This window comes from Paralichthys olivaceus, chromosome 6 (genome assembly GCF_024713975.1).
Source record: "Paralichthys olivaceus isolate ysfri-2021 chromosome 6, ASM2471397v2, whole genome shotgun sequence".
NCBI classification, from domain to species: Eukaryota; Metazoa; Chordata; class Actinopteri; order Pleuronectiformes; family Paralichthyidae; genus Paralichthys; species Paralichthys olivaceus.
Genome location: NC_091098.1, coordinates 15,407,247 through 15,426,542, shown reverse-complemented (window position 1 = coordinate 15,426,542; position 19,296 = coordinate 15,407,247). Strand labels below are relative to the sequence as shown.

Here is a 19,296-nt window from a genome sequence, read left to right as displayed (position 1 = left end):
AATCCAAACGTATTGAAATAGTAACTGATGTTAACATAATGCTACTGTCTTTGTGTGACAGGTCTTGTGCAAGGGGTGGACAGTCAGGACTCTGAGCAGTTCTTCAGGAAGGTTCTAGGAGTGTCAGAAGGCTCCTCTTTAGAGGGCATGAACCCCATCTTGGAGGGCAGTAAAGGAGAACTCAATCGAAGCACTTTGCCACAGAGAGCTCTCCTCTCAGGTGTGTACAGTGTTCATATTATTAAAACCTTTTTGAAGTTTGTTATAGGATTATGAAGTACAGTTAAAATTAAGTTCAGCTTGGGTTTCAAACATGGAAAATCTATTGTAGGGTCTCTGCCCTCTGCTGGAATGATGGATGCCTTTCCTGGCCTCTCTCAGTCACCGTTCTTTGACATGCGGTAGGACCATGATTGCACTGATTAAAGCATTTTATTGTACTACAGTTTGTAATATGTAGGTCTGCAATAACTGCTGCTGTGGATAATGGTGTAAAAGCAGCTTGTTGATGTTGTCACATTTGTACCCTTTATTTTATATATCTAATACCGTCTCATGTGGTGTACAGGGACCGAGGAGGGCTGTTCAGTCCAGATGCAGGTGAGGAGAGCCCCTGGGCGACTCCCTCTACCCCAGCAACCCCCTCCTCCCCACCAACCCCCACTGAGGCAGAGGGTGATGGGCTGTCCTACAACCAGCGCAGTCTCCAGCGCTGGGAGAAAGATGAGGAGCTGGGTGAACTCTCAACCATTTCCCCTGTGCTTTATGCCAATACCAACTTTCCCACCCTCAAACAGGACTACCCAGGTGAGTGTTGGAAATAAAAATAAAAAAACTACACCACCAAGCATAGTATATTATTAGACCATTCAGCTGTGCTTTTTCAAAGTAAGGATTATATCACTGTTAGATATCTGTTAAATATGTCTCCTGTTACAGACTGGGCGAGTCGCTGTAAGCAAATCATGAAGATCTGGAGGAAGGTGTCAGCTGCTGACAAGGCTCCATATCTGGTAGGTTCTTTTTTTAAGGCATGGTTTATATTAATGTAACTATTGTTTCCTTAAGCTATGTTATAACTTAAAATATAGTAATCTTGATCTTTTGTTTGGTCACAATCTACCTAGTGGCTAGTGCTACCATCACTTAAAAAGTAAAACAATTTATAAATAAAAAACTGAAAATGTTTGAACTCAAAACATAATTGTTAACTGTACTGTTTTCTTGAGGGTTGTGTTTATCAGAACTACAGTGGAATTTGGCATTAAGATTATCCATATTCTTATCTAATTATTTTCTGCAGCAAAAGGCCAAAGATAATCGAGCAGCTCAGAGGATCAACAAGGCACAGAAGGTGAGTTAAGGCATCACCATCCATTTTCATCGTTAAATTGAATATGTGGTTTGTCACATTAAAGCTGTAGATTCATGTTTCCTCTCTTCTATTCTCACAGCAAGCAGAGAGTCAGGTGTGCAGGCCAGTCAAGACAGAGCCAGGACGTGTAAAGGGAGAAAGGCCCAGTTTACACCTCCAGATCCCTCCACCTTCAGGCTCTGCATCAATCCCTTCTCAGCCCAGCTCTGCAGAGAGCCCATTTCCTTTCCCTCCAGATTCAGGATCATCCTCTGTATTTTTCTCAGATGGACATGTTAAGACTCCGGGTTCAGCTGAAATCCGGACAGATCCCTTGTCCAAGCTTCCCCCTCAGTCACCCCATTCTCACTCTCACCCATCCACACCCTTTTCCCATGCTGGAGCCAGCTCCTTACAGGCCTCTTCCTCAGGTTATTCTGCTTCCGGCCCACAGGGTCCTCCTCAGGGACGGCCAGCCAGTCTAGGCCCCTTTGACATGCAACCAGGAACTCCTGGAACACCCCGACGGGCTCAGCAGGTTGACCCCTACTTCAGATCACAGCTACAGCAGCAACATCTACCACAATCCCACCATGGCTCTCAGGAGTCCCTTGGACCTCCAGAAAGTCCTCATTCAAGAAGTGCTGGGCTTGGGGAGTCACCCATCTTCTCGCCACCCCACAATACTCACTATGGAGACCCTTTCAGAACCCAACAAGGGATGGGGCGACCAGAGTATGGTTCATCCCCATCACCCTCTGCAATGGCTTCCTCACCTGCAAGCACAGGACAGTACAGGGCTGATATGAGTGCACCTTCTCCACGCTCGTCTTCTGTTGGGAGACCTGACCTATCCTCTGGCTCCCCTGCTGGGATGTTGGAGTCTGGGGATGGTTTATTCAAGGCACCTATGACGCCACGGGTGCACCAAGGGGAGGGTGGCGCACTTCATCCTGGAGCTTCCCCTAACCACCTTTCTGAAGGCTACAGGAAGTCTCCCTCCCACCCTTTTTCTGAACCCCACTCTCAGTCACCGCTAACTCCGAAACCGCAGTCAGGTGACGGTTGTTCTCTTGGACTCCAAAGACAACCTGTACAACAGGAACTATGCTCAAGAGTGCCCTCCAGCCCGCAGTCTCAGGGCAACTCACAGTCTCCCCATACTCCTGGTGGACTATCTAATGATGCTTATAATGTCCAGTCACCAGCTACCCAACGTTTCCAATCCCCAGATCCTTGTTCTCAGCCACCTCCAAGGCCACAATCTAGAGACCATTTTGCAACTATCCACAAACCCCCTCGTCCTCCCTCTGTTGCCCCAGAGGGAACAGCAAGTTATACAGGGTCACCTCATCCCAACCAGGCACCTGCTGCCCACCTCACAAACAGTTCAATAGGGGATCCTCTCTCTGGTAAACCATCAGCAGCTCCTAATTTCAGCCGCAGCCCGGGGGGCCTCCACATAACTCAACAGCAGAGTCAGTTGGTGCAGGGTCAGCTCCAGCAACAACAGCCGCATACTCAGCAGACTATGGGGGCAGACGGCTTCAGTTCCAGGGTCCCCCCTCCTTCTGGATCTCAAGAACAACCAGCTGTCCGTCCTTCAGACACACCTCATCAGCCATCTTTGCAAGGCACTCAAGAAATGCCTGATATGTCAGCAGTGCAAGACCCTACATTGGTAGGCCTTAGCCCCTCTGAGCTGGAGAAGCACAGACAGGTAAGTTATCAGTCAGTAAGCAGTCATTCTGTGCACTATCTCAGGTGTTTTGTTTATCTGTGCTTTGTTGGGTTTTTTTAGCGCCAGAGACTGAGGGAGTTCTTAATCAGACAACAAATGCAGAGAAATTCCATTAGACAAGAGAAGGAGGCGGCTGCTGCTGCGGCTGCTGGCGGCAGTGTGTCCCCTGGTTGGTCTGGGGGAGAGATGGGGGCCTTTCAACAAGACAACAAAGTCCACAGAGCACCCCCACCTTATCCACAGGTACACGTCTTAAACAGGATGCCACCAACATAACAAATGCTACACTTTGCTACAGCAGTTGAGAAGATGTCTTAGAGTTGTATTCTAAGGTCTTTGTTGAATGGTGAAAAGTAAACATAATGGAACATTTACCTTTTCTTGTTTTTATTTGCTTTAGGATCGCACTGCTGCTGCTAGCACTGTTGGACCTCAGGCTTCTGTGGCAGGGAAGATGCCAATGGCTGTTGGAGGAATGGAGGACAAGCTCATCCGCCCACCACCTACAGGAACCCCTGCCATCATGGATCCTAATGCACTAAGGTAAGTGCTTTCTTGAAGCAGATTTACAATTGCTATTGAATGGTAGGATTTGACTTTCCTGCACTGTTAAAATAATGGTAACCTAGGAAACCTGAGCTTCTGTTCATTTCAGCAGGTGGCAATTATAGCATGACGGTACCTATATTAACATCAAAACATTTCTAAAACATAGTTATTACTGGAAATAATATTTGAATGAAATGGGGCCAGAAGAGTAAAGTGCTTATCGAACAAATCATTTAATCCCAAAGAAAAATCTAGCACCCCATATTATTCTTAGCCTATATGTTCAATTCTGTAATGCAATCAACACTTTTCAATTTAAATCAGTTTTAAAAATCTTCTGTGCATTTTTGTCCTTCAGGCCACCAGGGCCCACCAGACCTCAGGGCATGTTTGCCCGTCCACCGTTCCCTCAACAGTGGCAGGGCCAGGCCCCGGGTCCAAGGAGGTTCCCCCAGCCTGGCATGGAAGCTATTGGTATAAGGCACAACCCTGCCATGAATATTCAGGGTATGGAGAGCATGGGTAACCCTCACACCATGATACCAGGGCATGGAGGGGAGACGATGCAGCCAATGGCTCAAGGACCCCCACAGTTCATTGAATTGAGGCACAACTCACAGAGGCTACCCTTACGACCCCAGTTTATGCCTCGTGGACCCCAGTCCAGACCACGTCTCTTTCCACAGCAAGAGATGGCATCACCTTATGTTCAGCAACATGCCATAGCTCAAGCTGGAGGCATTCAAACAGGGGGGGGTGGTGAGTCACAACTGGGGTTACAGCAGGGTGGACTGTCAGTTTTACTGCCTCAGCAGTCTGCAGGCCCAGTACCACAACAGCCCCACCTGCAGCCCCAGGCTACTTCCAATCCCAATAATCCAAGCACTGAGCAGCATCAGCTTCCACAGTCTGGCCTGGTTACAGGGCACCAGACTGTTGCTGCTGAAAACAGTGTGGAACTGCCAGAGCCTGATCTTGAGGGTCTTGGGGAGGCTCCAGGAGATGGAGGTGTGGAGGATGAGGATGATTTGGCTCTAGACTTGGATCCTGACAAAGGGGATGATGACTTGGGAAACCTGGACAACCTTGAAACCAATGATCCACATCTAGACGACTTGCTTAACAGTGATGAGTTTGACTTGCTGGCTTACACTGACCCTGAACTGGACCAAGGAGACCCAAAGGATGTCTTCTCAGAGCAGCTGCGGCTGGTAGAAGCAGAAAGTGATCCCCCCTCTGGATCAGTGCTAGTTAAAGTGGAAGGAAAAGCTAAAGGGGAGCAGAAGTCTCTCACAACAGCCACCACAATTGGTTCTGCTACCAAACTGCCACCCTCTGCAGAAATAGCTGATATCTCCAAAGTCAAAATAGAAGACAAAGGTTTTACCCCTCAGCTGCTGCCAGGACAGACGGTGGTGAAAGATGAAATGGGAGAGGCTGTGTCTATGCTTCTTGGTGGGACCACAACATCAGCCAGGCCCAACCAAACAGGAAACCAGTCTGCTACACTTAGTTCTGTTCGATTAGGGGGACTTCAATACCCTCTGCCAGACCAAGCTGACCCATTGCCTTTCCCTCCAGCTGCTCCACATGCAGATATTGGTGATGATCCACTGGGGCTACCTGATGTAGGGGGGCATCACTCCCCTGCTGTAGATTTGGCAAAGGTAGAGAGCTCTTTAGATGGGGAACTGCCTCTTCTCATACAGGATCTGCTAGAGCATGAAAAGAAGGAACTACAAAAGCAGCAACAGCAACAACAGCTCAGTTCCCTCCACCAGGGAGGCATGGCTCCTCATTTCCAACAGCCAAACCCACAGGCACCTGGACAGATAATGTTACCACACCATCAACGTCCACCATCTCAAGGAATGATGGCTCAGCCAGGGATGGTACCCCGTGCGCCACACATGCCACAACAGCAGCAAAGGCTTATGGGACCTGGAATGGCACCTCCACCTCACATGGCAATGGCACAGCAGCAAGCCATGATGAGGATGGGGCAGCCAGGGATCCATACAGGGCTCGGTCATCAACCTCAGCCACAGCCAGTGGTTAAACAGTCACCTCTGACCAACAATTTCTTCCCTGATAAAGGTAAGGAACTCAGCTTATCACTTACTTTATTCTGTCATGATGTTCGTTTCATGCAATAACAACAGATTTTCTGTTCTTTCACTGCAGATTTAGACAAATTTGCTACTGATGACATCATGGACCCCATTGCCAAGGCAAAAATGGTGGCACTTAAGGGAATCAAAAGAGTCTTGGCACAAGATCCAATGGTTGGTCCACCTGGCATTAACAGGTAAATTTCCATTGGATGGACATTTTTACAGTTTTGGCCATATGTTTTCTTTTAACAGTTTTATGATTTATGCAAAACCTTAAATGGGCAAAAAAATGTTAAAATAGATCTTCAGCTTCTCCATCTGTAAACATTTGTAGTTATATTGCTGAAACCCCGCAGAGCATGTCTTCACTGGAAAGATTAAAAAAAAACAGAGAGGCTGTTGAAAATGGCCAAGGTTTTTGACAGAATAACATTAGTGCAGTATAGCAGTGAAATGTCTTACAGTAGCTACCGCCTGGTAAACTTAGGGCTCTGACTATAGCTAGTAAATGCTCCACTGAGGAGAGTGAATATTGTACTAAATTTTAATGTCAAATTATAGTGTCTGCTGGATGTGTGTCAGTAATGTACTTACTCTTGGCCTCTGCTGCCTTCAGGTGGCCGGACAAATGAACTTTCTTTGTTCAAGACTCTCTGCTTGTCCAAAACTAAAGATAACAAAAGAACATATATTATCAAACATCTTTTAAAGCCAGTAAAAATCAGACATTAAAATGCATTCCTATAAAATGTTTTTTTAAGAATAATTTGTGTTTGAGAATGGAGAACCCATTTCATAACAATTTTATTGAATACATCCATGCCAATTAATAATCCAACAAAAGAATCAATCCAAGTTGGTATTGGGTGATGGACATTGGACAATGACCTTTACCAAAAACATTTAAACAACAATATCTAAATGGGATTTTGTACTAAACAGTTAAATTACAGGATCTCCAGTGCCAAAGATTAGCTGTCTAATGTCTGATAGATGCTGTTGTATGGTGGTAATACTATGGTTTTGCAGCTTAATTAATAATACTACACTGTAATTTGGAAACTTCAGACCCTTAAAGATCATTGTAGAGTAAGTTGTAAATGTTTTGCTCTCTTCTCAGACAACAAGTGTCTTTGCTTGCTCAAAGGCTGGCTTCTGCCCCAGGTACAGATCCAGGTCAACTTATATCTGGACCTCCAAAGGTACGTTGTCTTGCTTTGCAACAGTGATTTGATATAATTTTACATGTTATATTAAAGATTTATATTTATCATTTCTTCTTTGTTTAGGAGGGAGAAACGAGTGATCCCACCCAGTCAAGACCTAACCCTCCACAGTTTGTGCAAGGAATCATCAGTATGTTCCACCAGTACTCCCCATAAATAGAAATTTTGATCATTTGGAAAGGTGCTATGTTGCCATCCACATACCCTTTTATATCTTGCTATCTTCTCTCACAGATGATGCAGAGCAGCACCAATATGAAGAATGGCTTCTTCACACTCAGCAGTTACTCCAAATGCAGTTAAAATTTCTGGAGGAACAGATTGGAGTTCACCGCAAGTCACGGAAGGCACTATGTGCAAAACAACGCACTGCTAAGAAAGCTGGCAGGGAGTTTGCTGAGGCAGATGCAGAGAAGCTCAAGTTGGTAACAGAGGAGCAAAGCAAAATTCAAAAACAGCTTGACCAGGTATGTAGATTTGAAAGAATCTGACTTTTGACAAGTTTTCCAACTTGTCACCCACCAGTTCGCATCTTGATATGAAATTTAATATCAGTTTTAAATGATTCTGTTCTAGGTGCGCAAGCAGCAGAAGGAGCACACCAATCTTATTGCAGAGTACAGAAGCAAGCAGCAACAGCATCAGCAAGGCTCGGGTCTTGTTACCCCAGGTCATTCTGCACAGGGGGCACCTCCTCACATGTTTCCCAAGATACCTGGCCAGATGATGATGGGGCAACAAGGAACACCAGTAATGGGCCAGCACCTTGGCATGATGCCGCAAGGTGGAATGCCTGTCAGGATGCCCCAAGGGCAGCCCTTTATTGGAGGAGCCCAGCCTCAGCTTCCAGCAGCTCTCGGTGCTAGGGCCCCAGTTCCTCCTGGCGCTCCACCAGGATTCTTTCCACAGGGGCCTGGAATGCAAGGTGCAGACCCCAGGCTTCTACAAGAAAGACAGCTCCAGCATAGGATGCAGATGGCAAAGCTCCAGCAACAACAACAACAACAACAACAACAACAACAGCAGCAGGTGACAATGGGTCAACAGTCAATGCCACACCCAAATCAACAGCCTGGCTTAATCGCTCAACCACAGTCTGGTATGATGGGGAACCCACTTATGGCCCAACAACAAGCAAGCACACAACAGGGAATGTTAGCCAACCAGGCCAGTCAGCAAAGTATGGTGCAGGTTCCACAAGGAATGGTTGGAGGCCAGTCTGGTGCTCCACCACCACAGAACCTTGGAGGAGGCCAGCCCATTAACCACACACAAGCTATGATGGCAGCTCAACCAGGGATTATGGGGAATCAACCAGTTGCACCATCACAGCAACAGAGGCCTCAGTTGATGATGGGTCAGCAGGGAATGGTTGCATCTCCAGGTCATCCTGGCCTCAGGGGCCCTCAGGTCCAATTGACTCCTCAACAACAGAGCATTCTGGCTCAGCGCATGATGGCATCTCAACAGCAACAACAGCAGCAGCAGCAACAACAGCAGCAGCAGCAGCATCTTGCAAAGAATTTGGCCCACCTCCAGCAACAGCAGATGGCACAGCAAAGACAACCAACACAAATGATCAGTCAGCCTAGCCAAGAAGCAGGGGGGCTCTCCCAACCCTCAACCCCACAGATGGGCCCCTCACCCTCAGCAGGAAGTATCACACCCCAGCCACAGGTATCCACAGACAGTCAAAACTCAGGCCCCAAAGAGGGCGGTATTCTGAGCCCTGATCCAAGAACGCCACCTCAGCAGAGTGGTCCCCCCACTCCCAATCAGATGAGTCAGCTAGGCTCTGCAAATGATCATCAAACTGACTTTGGAAGGCAACAGTTACAACAACAACAACAACAGCAGCAGCATCAAAACCAGGTTTATATGGCACAGCCAAATCCTCAGTCTGTTCCTGAACAGCAAATAACTTTGGTTGGAAACCAACAAACTGTCGCACTTCAGCAACAGCAGCAACTATTTCCACTCACTCTCCAGAGGCAAGGCTCCCTCAGTGCTGATAAGCCAGGTTTGATGACTGTCAAAGAAGAAGGGAAACCAATTGATTTCTTAACTCAGCAGCAACAGCAGGCAGCTCAAAATGCCATGCAACAGTCAAAGGATCCTAGCATGCAGCAGCAGATCATGGTCCAGAACCATCCTAGCCAGCCACAGCCTGTTGTTATGGGTCCTAATCCACAACAAGCCCTCATTGCCCAGCAGCAAAAACAACAGGCCATGATGGGCATGATGAGAGCACAACAGCAAGGAATGATGGCACAGAGACCCGGGGTTCCACCCGGACAGATCCGCATCCCAGCTAGTATTGCTCAGAATCCCCAGCTCCGCAATCTTCCCCCAAACCAGCAGATACAGCATATCCAGGCTATGATTGCCCAGAGGCAGCTCCAACAGGGACAGATGTTGCGGATGTCAGTGGCTCAAGGACAGCAAAGTCAGCTGAGGCCTCACATGCCACCAGGACAGATGCCACTGGTCGGGCAACAGATTCCAGGGATGGAAGGCCAACAGATGACATATGGAGCCATGGTGAAGCCAGGAGTAGTGGGCGCTCAACAACATTTGGGCCAACAACCTGGTGTTGCACCTCAGATGCAGCATGGAATGATGGTCCCTGGACAACAGCAGCCACAAGTAGGGGAAATGATGCAGCAACATATAATGAGAGGCCAGGTGCCGGTGCCACGTTCCCCAATGGACCAGGGCCGTATGATAAGGCCAACATCTCCAGGACAGCCGTTAGCTAACTCTCCTATCGACCCACAACGGCACGCATTTAATCAAGCTATGGGTATGCGTCCACCCACTCCTAACCAAAACCAACAGCAAGCACTAATGGCAGCTGCAGCAGGCCGCATGCAGGGCTCTCCGTCCCATGCATATTCTCCAAGAGGTCCCTTTGGAATGAGCCCAGCCCACCCAGGCTCACCACATTCATCCCATGTCTCCTCGCCTTCTGTACCTGACAGCAGGGCTGGAAGGGGGAGTCCATACAGCCACGTCAAGGCGTCCCCACTCAGGTCACCTGGAGCTAAAAGTCCACTTGATTGTCCAGGGCTTAAAGTAGAAACTCAGATGTCAGGCAATGAAACACCTCAGACATTCGCAGCGATCCACAATGGGCCACAAAAAGACATGAATTTTCAGCAACGTTCACATCAGGTTACTGAGAGTCATCTTCCTCACATGCAACATGGCTCCAGAGAAGGGGAGTTGTGTAAGATGACCCTACAGAATATTAAACAGGAACCAAGGGAGGTTCACTGTGATGGTGCAGCAGAGGCTCATCCCGGGGCTATAAAGCGAGAAGCAACAGGTGAGGCGGTAACCTCTGGGAACACTAGATTTATCAATGCTGGAAACATGGCTGGAGACCCTGCAACCCATGGCCCCAGATCTGAGACTGGACAGCAACTACTACAGAAACTCCTGAGAACCAAGAACCTTCAACTTGGTGCTCAGAGGCCTTCTGAAGGCATCCACAATGAGATCAACGGCCATATCAACAGCAAACTAGCAATGCTGGAGCAAAAACTTCAAGGAACTCCACGAAACATGGAGGTACGTTTTTCTTTCGTAACTTCATTCATTTTGCCCTTTCCACACTTGTTTGTGGGAAAATAACCTCATTCATTTTCTCAACTCTTTACAGGACTTACAGTCTATAACAAAAAGGGCTCCAGTACAAAAGCCAAAACGCACAAATAAGGCAGCTGGAGACAGAGGGCCGAATGCACGGAAGAAGAATAAGAAGGAGGAAGTTGGTAAAAGTGCTGAGGCCCTAATAAAACAACTCAAACAGGTGACTGGATAAAACAAAATTAAATTCCTGAAAGAGTTTTGCCATGAATGTTTTGAAGAGTGGTTCTTCATCATATAGACTATTGATTGTCCCCTTCAGGGTCTCTCTCTGCTTCCCCTGATGGAGCCTTCAATCACCGCAAGCCTGGATCTGTTTGCCCCTTTTGGAAGCAGCCCGGCCAACGGCAAAGCCCAGCTCAAAGGATCATTTGGAAATGCAGTGTTGGACAATATCCCAGACTACTACTCTCAGTTACTCACTAAGGTAAAACTAAGCTGTACCAGTGCTTCGCTGTCAGCTGTAGACTGTGATTACAATTTGTTGCTGTTGAATACTTCTTAAAAAATAAGAACAAATCCTTTTATGCCTTTACAGAGTAATCTCAGCAACCCACCAACACCCCCATCCTCCCTACCCCCTACACCTCCGCCCTCCGTACAGCACAAGCTGCTGAATGGAGTGACTCCTGGGGAGGAGCTGTCTGGGGGTCAGAAAGACACGCAGCCAGCAGAAGTGCCAATGGGTAAACAATGAAGGAATTTTCATGAAATTGATGATTTTCCTGAATATTTGATATGTAGTTGTACAGTAACTGGGTCCTAAATTCTCAATCATTTGCCTTGTAGAATCAGTTACAGAGGAGGTAAAGAGTGTTGACATCCTCGCAGCTCTCCCTACCCCACCACATAACCAGAATGAGGACATCAGGTACAGCAGGATGATTGTTTTGAATTTTTTGTCAGTCAGACCACACAGTTTGCATGTTGTTAAGTGGCAATAAACACGTCCTATTTTAATCAGAATGGAGAGCGATGACGAGGATGCCCCAGAAAGTATCATCCCAGCATCATCCCCCGAGAGTAATGTGGGAGATGAAACACCACGTTTCCCTCACCTTCGGGAGCCTAAAGAGGAGGAGACGGAGAGAGCAATATCCCCCATCATCCCCCTCATCCCTCGCACTGCCATACCCGGTAATATACAACATTGCAAACATTGCAACATTCATTCTGTGAATTACATTTGGCTGTTCAAGATGCACTTAATGTTTGAATCCATTTATATTGCTTAACTGACAAGATACTTCTCTTCCAGCCTTCCCAGAAAACAAACAATTAGAAACAGTTGATGGCAAAGTAGTTTCCACATCCAACCACTGGGACAAGGCCAAAAGCAACGAGGTGTCCGTCACCTTCACATTGTCCTCTGCTGCAGCCAAGGTACTAACTCATGATATCATTTCACTCTTTGTAGCCTTTCTTTATCTACATGGATTGTTAACAAAACCTTGGAATGGCTTTTCCTCCAGAAACTGAACCATGTGATGATGGCCATGGCCCAGTTGCTCAACATTCGGATGCCAGGTTCCTATGAGGTGACTTTCCCTCCACAAAACCCTGACATTCCAGGAGTGGATGAGTCGGGGAAAGGACCCGGTCAGTCAGGTATGGGACTACTTTGTTTATCTAGACTGTCCTGTCGTGTCACCTTGTTAGGAACTTTGTTGTACAGGTGTGAACCTGTGAATAATCTCTTGCTTGTGAGCTGAGCAAGGCACTGTGGTTGATGACACCGCTCTGGAAACACTCACATACTTGTTTTTGTGTCTGACAGCAGAGTTTAAGTGTAATGGGTAAGTTAAGACAGATTGTAAGATTGTGTTGTTTTTCAGGGGCTCTGTGCACAAAGGACAGTTCACCCAGTCAGGATGAGTGGCTAAGGCAGTTTGATGTGTCTCTACCAGGCTGCACATTGAAGAAACAAGTGGACATTCTGGCACTTATTAAACAGGTCAGTCACTACAGATTTTTTAAGAACTATGTGAATTATTTCTTATATTTAGTCATAGTTATTATATATTATTATATATTTATTGAAAGCGGCAGATTTCATGGGTGCATTTTTTTTCTCCCAGGAATTCTCAGAAAATGACGACAAACCGGTCCAGCACTGTTACACAACCAAAGTAAATGATTTGGATGTGCGCCACCTACCTATTATACCAGTGGAGGAATCTCCACCCCCTTCACCATCTCCGCCACAACCTCCTCCATCTGTCTCAGCTCCATCTACAGAAGCTGAACCTTCGAAAAAATCTGCTTGTCCCTCCCCCGCTCCTTTCAGTCCCACCAGGGTACAGATCAAGATCGAGCCCGACCTGGATGATGTGCCTCCAATCGATGCTGCTCAACCATCTAATGACACAAAGTCTGAAGTTGCTGCTCCGGAGTCGGTCAATGATCAAGCGCCTGCTTCTGAAGTTTCTGATGCCACTGCTCCTGCTGAAGAGCATCAAGATCTGAGTCTTGTCACCAAGGAGGAGGAGGAGGACACGACTGCTGATCCAGTTCACCCTCCTAAAGATTCTCCCAATGCCATGGAGTGTTCCCCTAAGGCTCTCAAGCAGCGCAGGCCTCTGTCCCCTGATGAGGAGGTGGTACATCCCAAATTAAAAAAATGGAAGGGGATTCGCTGGAAGCGTCTTCAGATTATCATCACAATACGTAAGGGCGGTTCTAAGAAAGAGAGCAGCCGTGAGGTGTCTGAGCTGATGGAACGCCTGCGCATTACTCTCCGACCAGACAAGCTGCCTCGAGATAAACGTAAATGCTGTTTCTGCCATGATGAAGGTGATGGAGCCACGGATGGACCTGCCCGTTTGCTTAACATTGATGTGGACCTGTGGGTGCACCTTAATTGTGCCCTGTGGTCCACAGAGGTGTATGAAACACAGGGGGGTGCCCTCATCAATGTGGAGGTAGCATTGCGTCGTGGATTACGGACTCTCTGCGCGTTCTGCCAGAAAACGGGTGCCACCAACAGCTGCAACAGACTGCGCTGCCCAAACGTCTACCACTTCGCCTGTGCCATCCGGGCACGCTGCATGTTCTTCAAGGACAAGACCATGTTGTGCACCCAGCACAAGCTGAAAGGCCCCAGTGAGGATGAACTAAGCACATTTGCTGTCTTGCGGCGTGTCTACATTGAGCGTGATGAGGTGAAGCAGATTGCCAGCATCTTACAGCGAGGTGACCGTATCCACCTGTTCCGTGTCGGAGGTCTCATCTTTCATGCTGTTGGCCAGTTGCTCCCCTCCCAAATGACCAACTTCCACTCACCCACTGCTATCTTCCCAGTCGGCTATGAGGCAACACGCATCTACTGGAGCACACGTGTGCCCAACAAGCGCTGTCGCTACCGCTGCCGTATCAGCGAGGATGAGGGTCACCCCCTGTTTGAAGTGCGTGTTCTGGAGCATGGCATGGAGGATCTGCAGTACCGGGATACTACTCCAGACGGTAAGAATTTAAACTGGACCCACTTTATTATATGATATCTCTCAATGTTTTACTTAAGTCAATCACCATTAACTGAATCTAATTGTTTGTCTTCAGGGATTTGGGACCTGGTTGTTCAGCAGGTGGCTAAACTCCGAGACGAATCATCCATGTTGAAGCTGTTCACCGAACATGTCAAAGGAGAGGAGTTGTATGGCCTCACAGTTCATGCTGTCATGCGAATCACAGAGTCGGTAAGAAATTTCAGCAGTGTCCCATTTATTTTCAACCCTTTTACTACATGGCCGCACAAGTCATGCTGTCCTAAAACGAATCTACTGTGCATAAAAGTACAGAAAACATCATTTGTGTTGTTGTGTTTAAGTTGCCTGGAGTGGAGAACTGCCAGAACTATCAGTTCCGATATGGTCGACATCCTCTGATGGAGCTTCCCCTTATGATCAATCCCAGTGGCTGCGCTCGCTCTGAGGCTAAGGTCCCCACACACTGCAAGAGGTAAGGCATCGTTACAGAACAAGACATTGGACTTTGCAGTTCGAGCAAAAGTTGTTCTTGACTCAGTATAAAACAGAGTGAAAACCTGTGTGGTTGGTCTATAATCATTAAAGCACTGTGTCTTGTCAGGTATTATAAAGTTTATCCCCCAGCAGGCAACATATTCTGTCAAATTAAATGAAAAAAGTGAGTTCCTTAGTAGATAACCCAACAATGATACAGCCCTAATGTTGAGGACCATAGCTTTTTAAACTTGTTATTTGATTTGTAGATATTTTTGTCAAATAACATTTTTCTATCCACTCACCTGTGTTTGTGTTTTTGCAGGCCTCACACTCTCAATAGCACCAGCGTATCAAAGGCCTACCAGAGCACGTTTACTGGAGAGCTCAACACACCATACAGCAAGCAGTTCGTCCACTCCAAGTCCTCCCAGTACCGACGCCTGAAGACCGAGTGGAAGAACAACGTGTATCTGGCTCGATCCCGAATTCAGGGCCTGGGTCTGTACGCTGCCAAGGATCTGGATAGGCACACCATGGTCATCGAGTACATCGGTACTGTCATACGTAACGAGGTGGCAAATAGCCGTGAGAAGATCTATGAGTCCCAGGTACACTGTTTTCTCTGTTTCTTTATTTGGGTGGAGTGCCCAAATGTATTCTTTCACTGGACGACACATGAGAACCAACAAAACATTTAATGGAAGAAAAAAAAAAAAGAATTGTAAAGCCTTTTTAAACATTTTTCTTATTTTTCCTCTAACTTAGAACCGTGGGATCTACATGTTCCGCATCAACAACGAGCAGGTGATTGATGCCACTCTGACAGGCGGCCCAGCTCGGTAAGTGTCCGTTTGTTATCCGTTGTCTCTTAAACTTGTTGAGTCTGGTATGTTTTTAACGGACCCTTTCTTTTCTTCTTTTCCAGCTACGTCAACCATTCCTGTGCTCCCAACTGTGTTGCAGAGGTTGTGACCTTTGACAAAGAGGACAAGATTATCATCATCTCCAGCCGCAGGATTCCCAAGGGAGAAGAGGTGCAGTGCATTTTGAAATCCGATCACGACTCAGTTATAGTTTTACTGTCTTTTCTATGCTTTTGAAGTTCAAAATCTCAGCTGCTGTTAACCGCATCCATTTCTTTATTCCAGCTGACTTACGACTACCAGTTTGATTTTGAGGACGATCAGAACAAGATCCCTTGCCATTGTGGAGCCTGGAATTGCCGCAAGTGGATGAACTAACGAGAAGGATGGAAAAAATGGAGCTCCTGGAGCTCCCGTCTCGCTGGTGCCAGAACACTCCTGCGCCAAAGCCTTTGAATCCTACATAGCCAGTGCATAAGCTGTTGTGAAAGACGTGGATGGAGGGAGGAAGTCTGGCCTCCGTCATTTGACAGATAAAAACGGTGACACCTGTAGCCAAAGGTTTGAAGAGCATTAATCAATAAAAGCAACCGACCACCACCATCGGCAGCAACTGCTCGACGGTGGGACTGACTTTCATGTTAATGGACTAGTGTGAAACACCCTCTCCTCAGCCAAAATCCCCTTTCCCCTCTTCGACTGTTCTCTCAATAAGCTCCCAGTGGCTGGAAAACAATCCTCAACGCCTACCAAATGATTCTGACCCTCTGATATCAATACTCGCAGTGCAGAGCTCAGCCGGAGCTCCGACGAAAAGCCATTTTTAAAGTACTAAGAATGAACTAATGATGCATTTTTATGTTTTAAGTCGGACCTATTCCCTGTCCCACCTAACCACGACCCCTCCCCCCTTCTTTACCTCCCAGAAAAGGCACTTTCCCATCAAGTCATCAATGAAGACAACACGGATATTGGCTAGCTAGACAATCCTGATGTGGCTCTGTGTAAAGAACTACATATGATCGATGGAGAAGAAAAAAAAAAAAAAGATGTAAGTTAATATAAAATTGGAGATGCTATAGATCTGTGGCTCCCGAGGCACCAGATGTTGTGACTGTGCGGAGCCCCAAGGTGGGTTAGTTGGACCCAGTCTACCTCATTGATTTTAGCGGGAAGTGACTGCTTTGTATGAAAACTGTTAACTGCTACTGTGGAACCGGGGGGGGGAAAGGGGGAATGTTTTTATGGGCTTAGCCTTCTCGGACAAGCAGGGAATCTTAAGCAGCAGGTTTGCTCTCAATCTACTCTATGCTGATGGTAATTTACACACAAAAAATGAGCCAACATAATTATTATTCATGAATTATTTATACAGAGGAATTATATGACAGTTTTGATAAGATATTGCATTAAAATCACAATCATGATAAATGCCACCAAATCATCCTGGACATTGATGTAGCTTTTTTTCCTCTTTCTTTTTTTTTGTACTTTTTATTTATGCGTCTGAAAACCATGCTATCAGCTGTGTGAAAGCACAATAACATCCACCTTCTTCAGTTGCTCAAGACAGTGACGGTGCGGGTGAACGGCTCCAGGATCACAGGACGCTTTCGACTACCGAGTCCAAAAATGTACCACGTTTGCTTGTCGCTTTGTACGTTGAAGTTGCGCTTGTTGGAAACCAGCCGGTGGATGCATGACTACTGTCCCATGTAATGCTTTTTATCCCCACCCCCACCCCCCAGCAGGTCAGTCTTTTCACGGCTCAACCTTAAACCTTGAATCATGCCTCTTCCTCTCTTCTATTCTTTAGTGGACTGTTGTTAAACTTTACTGTAGTAAGTCTTCCTCTGCCTGAGTACAGCCTGCAGTGTTTCTACTTCCCCTGTAGTGTGCTTTTTTCCCCTAGTGCTGGTACTGTCCTCTCGAGGCTGAACCGATGGCAGGGAAAGACTTATTGGAAAAAAGGGCATTTGTTTTCATTTCTATGTAAGATGAATGAAAAAGTCTTTAAAGGGAGCTTTACTGAAACTCCACCTTCCCATACTACTTTGTTTCCTCCTTCCCCCGAACCTAAGACCTCACATGATTTTAAAAATGCAAAAGTTGTACAAACTGTATATATAGTATATGCATTAGGGGACAGCAACTCTTTATCCAGCCCCTTTGTAATCAATAAAGTCAAAAGTGTAGAGAAATAAAATTGAAAAAAAAAGAAATCAACCACTGGATATCATTTTAACAAAGATAAAGCTGTATATAAATATAAATATATGTAAAATGGCAAACTAATATCTTTATGTATATGAACCAGAGTGTTTTGCATTTACCTGTTTTTTCTATTAGTGTTTTTTGCTATAAGCTCTCAGAGACAAGTTTGTTAAAATAGGTGTGAGACAATGTCCGGTCTTCTCCAATCAGTGACGACGAGAAGCCGAGGTCATCACGAAACCGCTCGGTTCACGCGGAGAGTCGATAGTTAAGACATGAAAATCACTTCTTGCATAAAGCAGTACAATGGTGCATAGCATTTGTATTTATGTAATATTGTTCGTGTTTATTTTTCCATTTTATTTATGCTACTGCTTGTTGATTACCAAAACCTCTCCCTTAATCGGTTATAATTGGATTAATATACCCTTGAATGGAAAATCTTGAAGTCCCGAGAATATTGTTGTGTTTTGCTTTTTTATATCTTCCCTATAGAAGTGAATGTGTTGGTAAACCTTGTGAAATGTTTACTTGGCCTCATGTATGTTATGATGTAATACTCAAAGTTAATCCCATACTTAACCTGGTAATGAATTGCACTCTCATAGTATAATGGAGAACTTCTCTAAAGTGGTAGATATTGATCGAGTATCCGAAGCAGTGATATATATATTTTTTGGTATGTTTCTATTTCAAGGGAAGACAATGACGAGACATTATGCCGCTCACTGGATTTTAGAATGAATAATTTTTAACTTCTCTGAATCTTAATTTAAGTTCTCTGCATATCTTATAATTTAATAAAGTTTGCTCAAATTGAAGGTTTTTTTTAACCTCACCTACTTTTTAAAAAGAAAAGACGTTGCATCTGTACAGCAGAGATACTTTTAGGGAATATGAATAAATATAATGATCATTTTTATTGTATGTGGCATGTTTTGTATGGATATTATTTTGAATTGTACATATTTTTTTCAGGACGCCAGAGGTTGCAATCTCTTTATATACAGCTTTCCCACTCCCTCTCCCCTCCATCTTATTTCTTTGTCTGCTTTTGTTTCTTGTAAAGGAAAATAAAATGCATTTTAAATATGTGCTCATTTCTCAGGTTTTTTTACCTTGAAAAACATTTGCCTCTAAAATGAGTTAAGAATTCACTAGGAAAGCTTTAACATTCTTTCCTTTCAGGTACCAACATTAACACTGAAACAGATTTTGATCTCCATAATCAATCCTGTTTATATTGGCCATCAGTTGATCGTGTAAACGATGCGGCACAAAGTCCAGAGTCCTCGTTCAAAATACTTTACAGAGTTAATCTACCGTCAACACAAGGCTTCAGTTGTATGAGTTTAACAAAACTAGTTGGTATGTTCCAAAGTCGATCTTACTCAAGTCGATCTGAAGTCACATCTTACTGTGAGAGAACAAGGGGATTTTGCAGTAAAATACTTTCTAGTTGTATTTGTTATGTCTTTTATTTGTAATAACATTTATGTTAAATTTCAAATATGCCTTGCTTCCATTTCTTGGTCATGAGGGTTTGATAACAAAATCTTAGAAATCTTTCTATATATCATACAATACTGAAATAATTGAAATCTAATATTGGTATTGGCCTC

The 19,296-nt window shown here is 45.5% G+C and overlaps 1 protein-coding gene across 8 annotated transcripts in view; it reads left to right on the top strand.

The window, feature by feature from the left end:
• Positions 1–18,768, top strand: part of kmt2d (lysine (K)-specific methyltransferase 2D) — a 28,935-nt gene extending 10,167 nt beyond the window's left edge. For all 8 annotated transcript variants that reach the window (XM_069527260.1, XM_069527257.1, XM_020089088.2 and 5 more), the window contains exons 27-55: positions 62–220; positions 332–401; positions 569–807; positions 940–1,013; positions 1,304–1,354; positions 1,455–3,074; positions 3,156–3,338; positions 3,496–3,638; positions 4,003–5,741; positions 5,829–5,952; positions 6,879–6,960; positions 7,048–7,114; positions 7,219–7,451; positions 7,561–10,557; positions 10,649–10,798; positions 10,898–11,062; positions 11,174–11,321; positions 11,425–11,506; positions 11,600–11,772; positions 11,894–12,018; positions 12,108–12,243; positions 12,471–12,589; positions 12,714–14,097; positions 14,194–14,330; positions 14,462–14,592; positions 14,920–15,205; positions 15,363–15,436; positions 15,523–15,631; positions 15,746–18,768. In XM_069527260.1, the coding sequence (XP_069383361.1) occupies positions 62–220; positions 332–401; positions 569–807; positions 940–1,013; positions 1,304–1,354; positions 1,455–3,074; positions 3,156–3,338; positions 3,496–3,638; positions 4,003–5,741; positions 5,829–5,952; positions 6,879–6,960; positions 7,048–7,114; positions 7,219–7,451; positions 7,561–10,557; positions 10,649–10,798; positions 10,898–11,062; positions 11,174–11,321; positions 11,425–11,506; positions 11,600–11,772; positions 11,894–12,018; positions 12,108–12,243; positions 12,471–12,589; positions 12,714–14,097; positions 14,194–14,330; positions 14,462–14,592; positions 14,920–15,205; positions 15,363–15,436; positions 15,523–15,631; positions 15,746–15,838 (11,093 nt within the window). In that variant the 3' untranslated portion in view covers positions 15,839–18,768. The remainder of the gene's footprint in view (positions 1–61; positions 221–331; positions 402–568; positions 808–939; positions 1,014–1,303; positions 1,355–1,454; positions 3,075–3,155; positions 3,339–3,495; positions 3,639–4,002; positions 5,742–5,828; positions 5,953–6,878; positions 6,961–7,047; positions 7,115–7,218; positions 7,452–7,560; positions 10,558–10,648; positions 10,799–10,897; positions 11,063–11,173; positions 11,322–11,424; positions 11,507–11,599; positions 11,773–11,893; positions 12,019–12,107; positions 12,244–12,470; positions 12,590–12,713; positions 14,098–14,193; positions 14,331–14,461; positions 14,593–14,919; positions 15,206–15,362; positions 15,437–15,522; positions 15,632–15,745) is intronic.
• Positions 18,769–19,296: the final 528 nt, after the last annotated feature.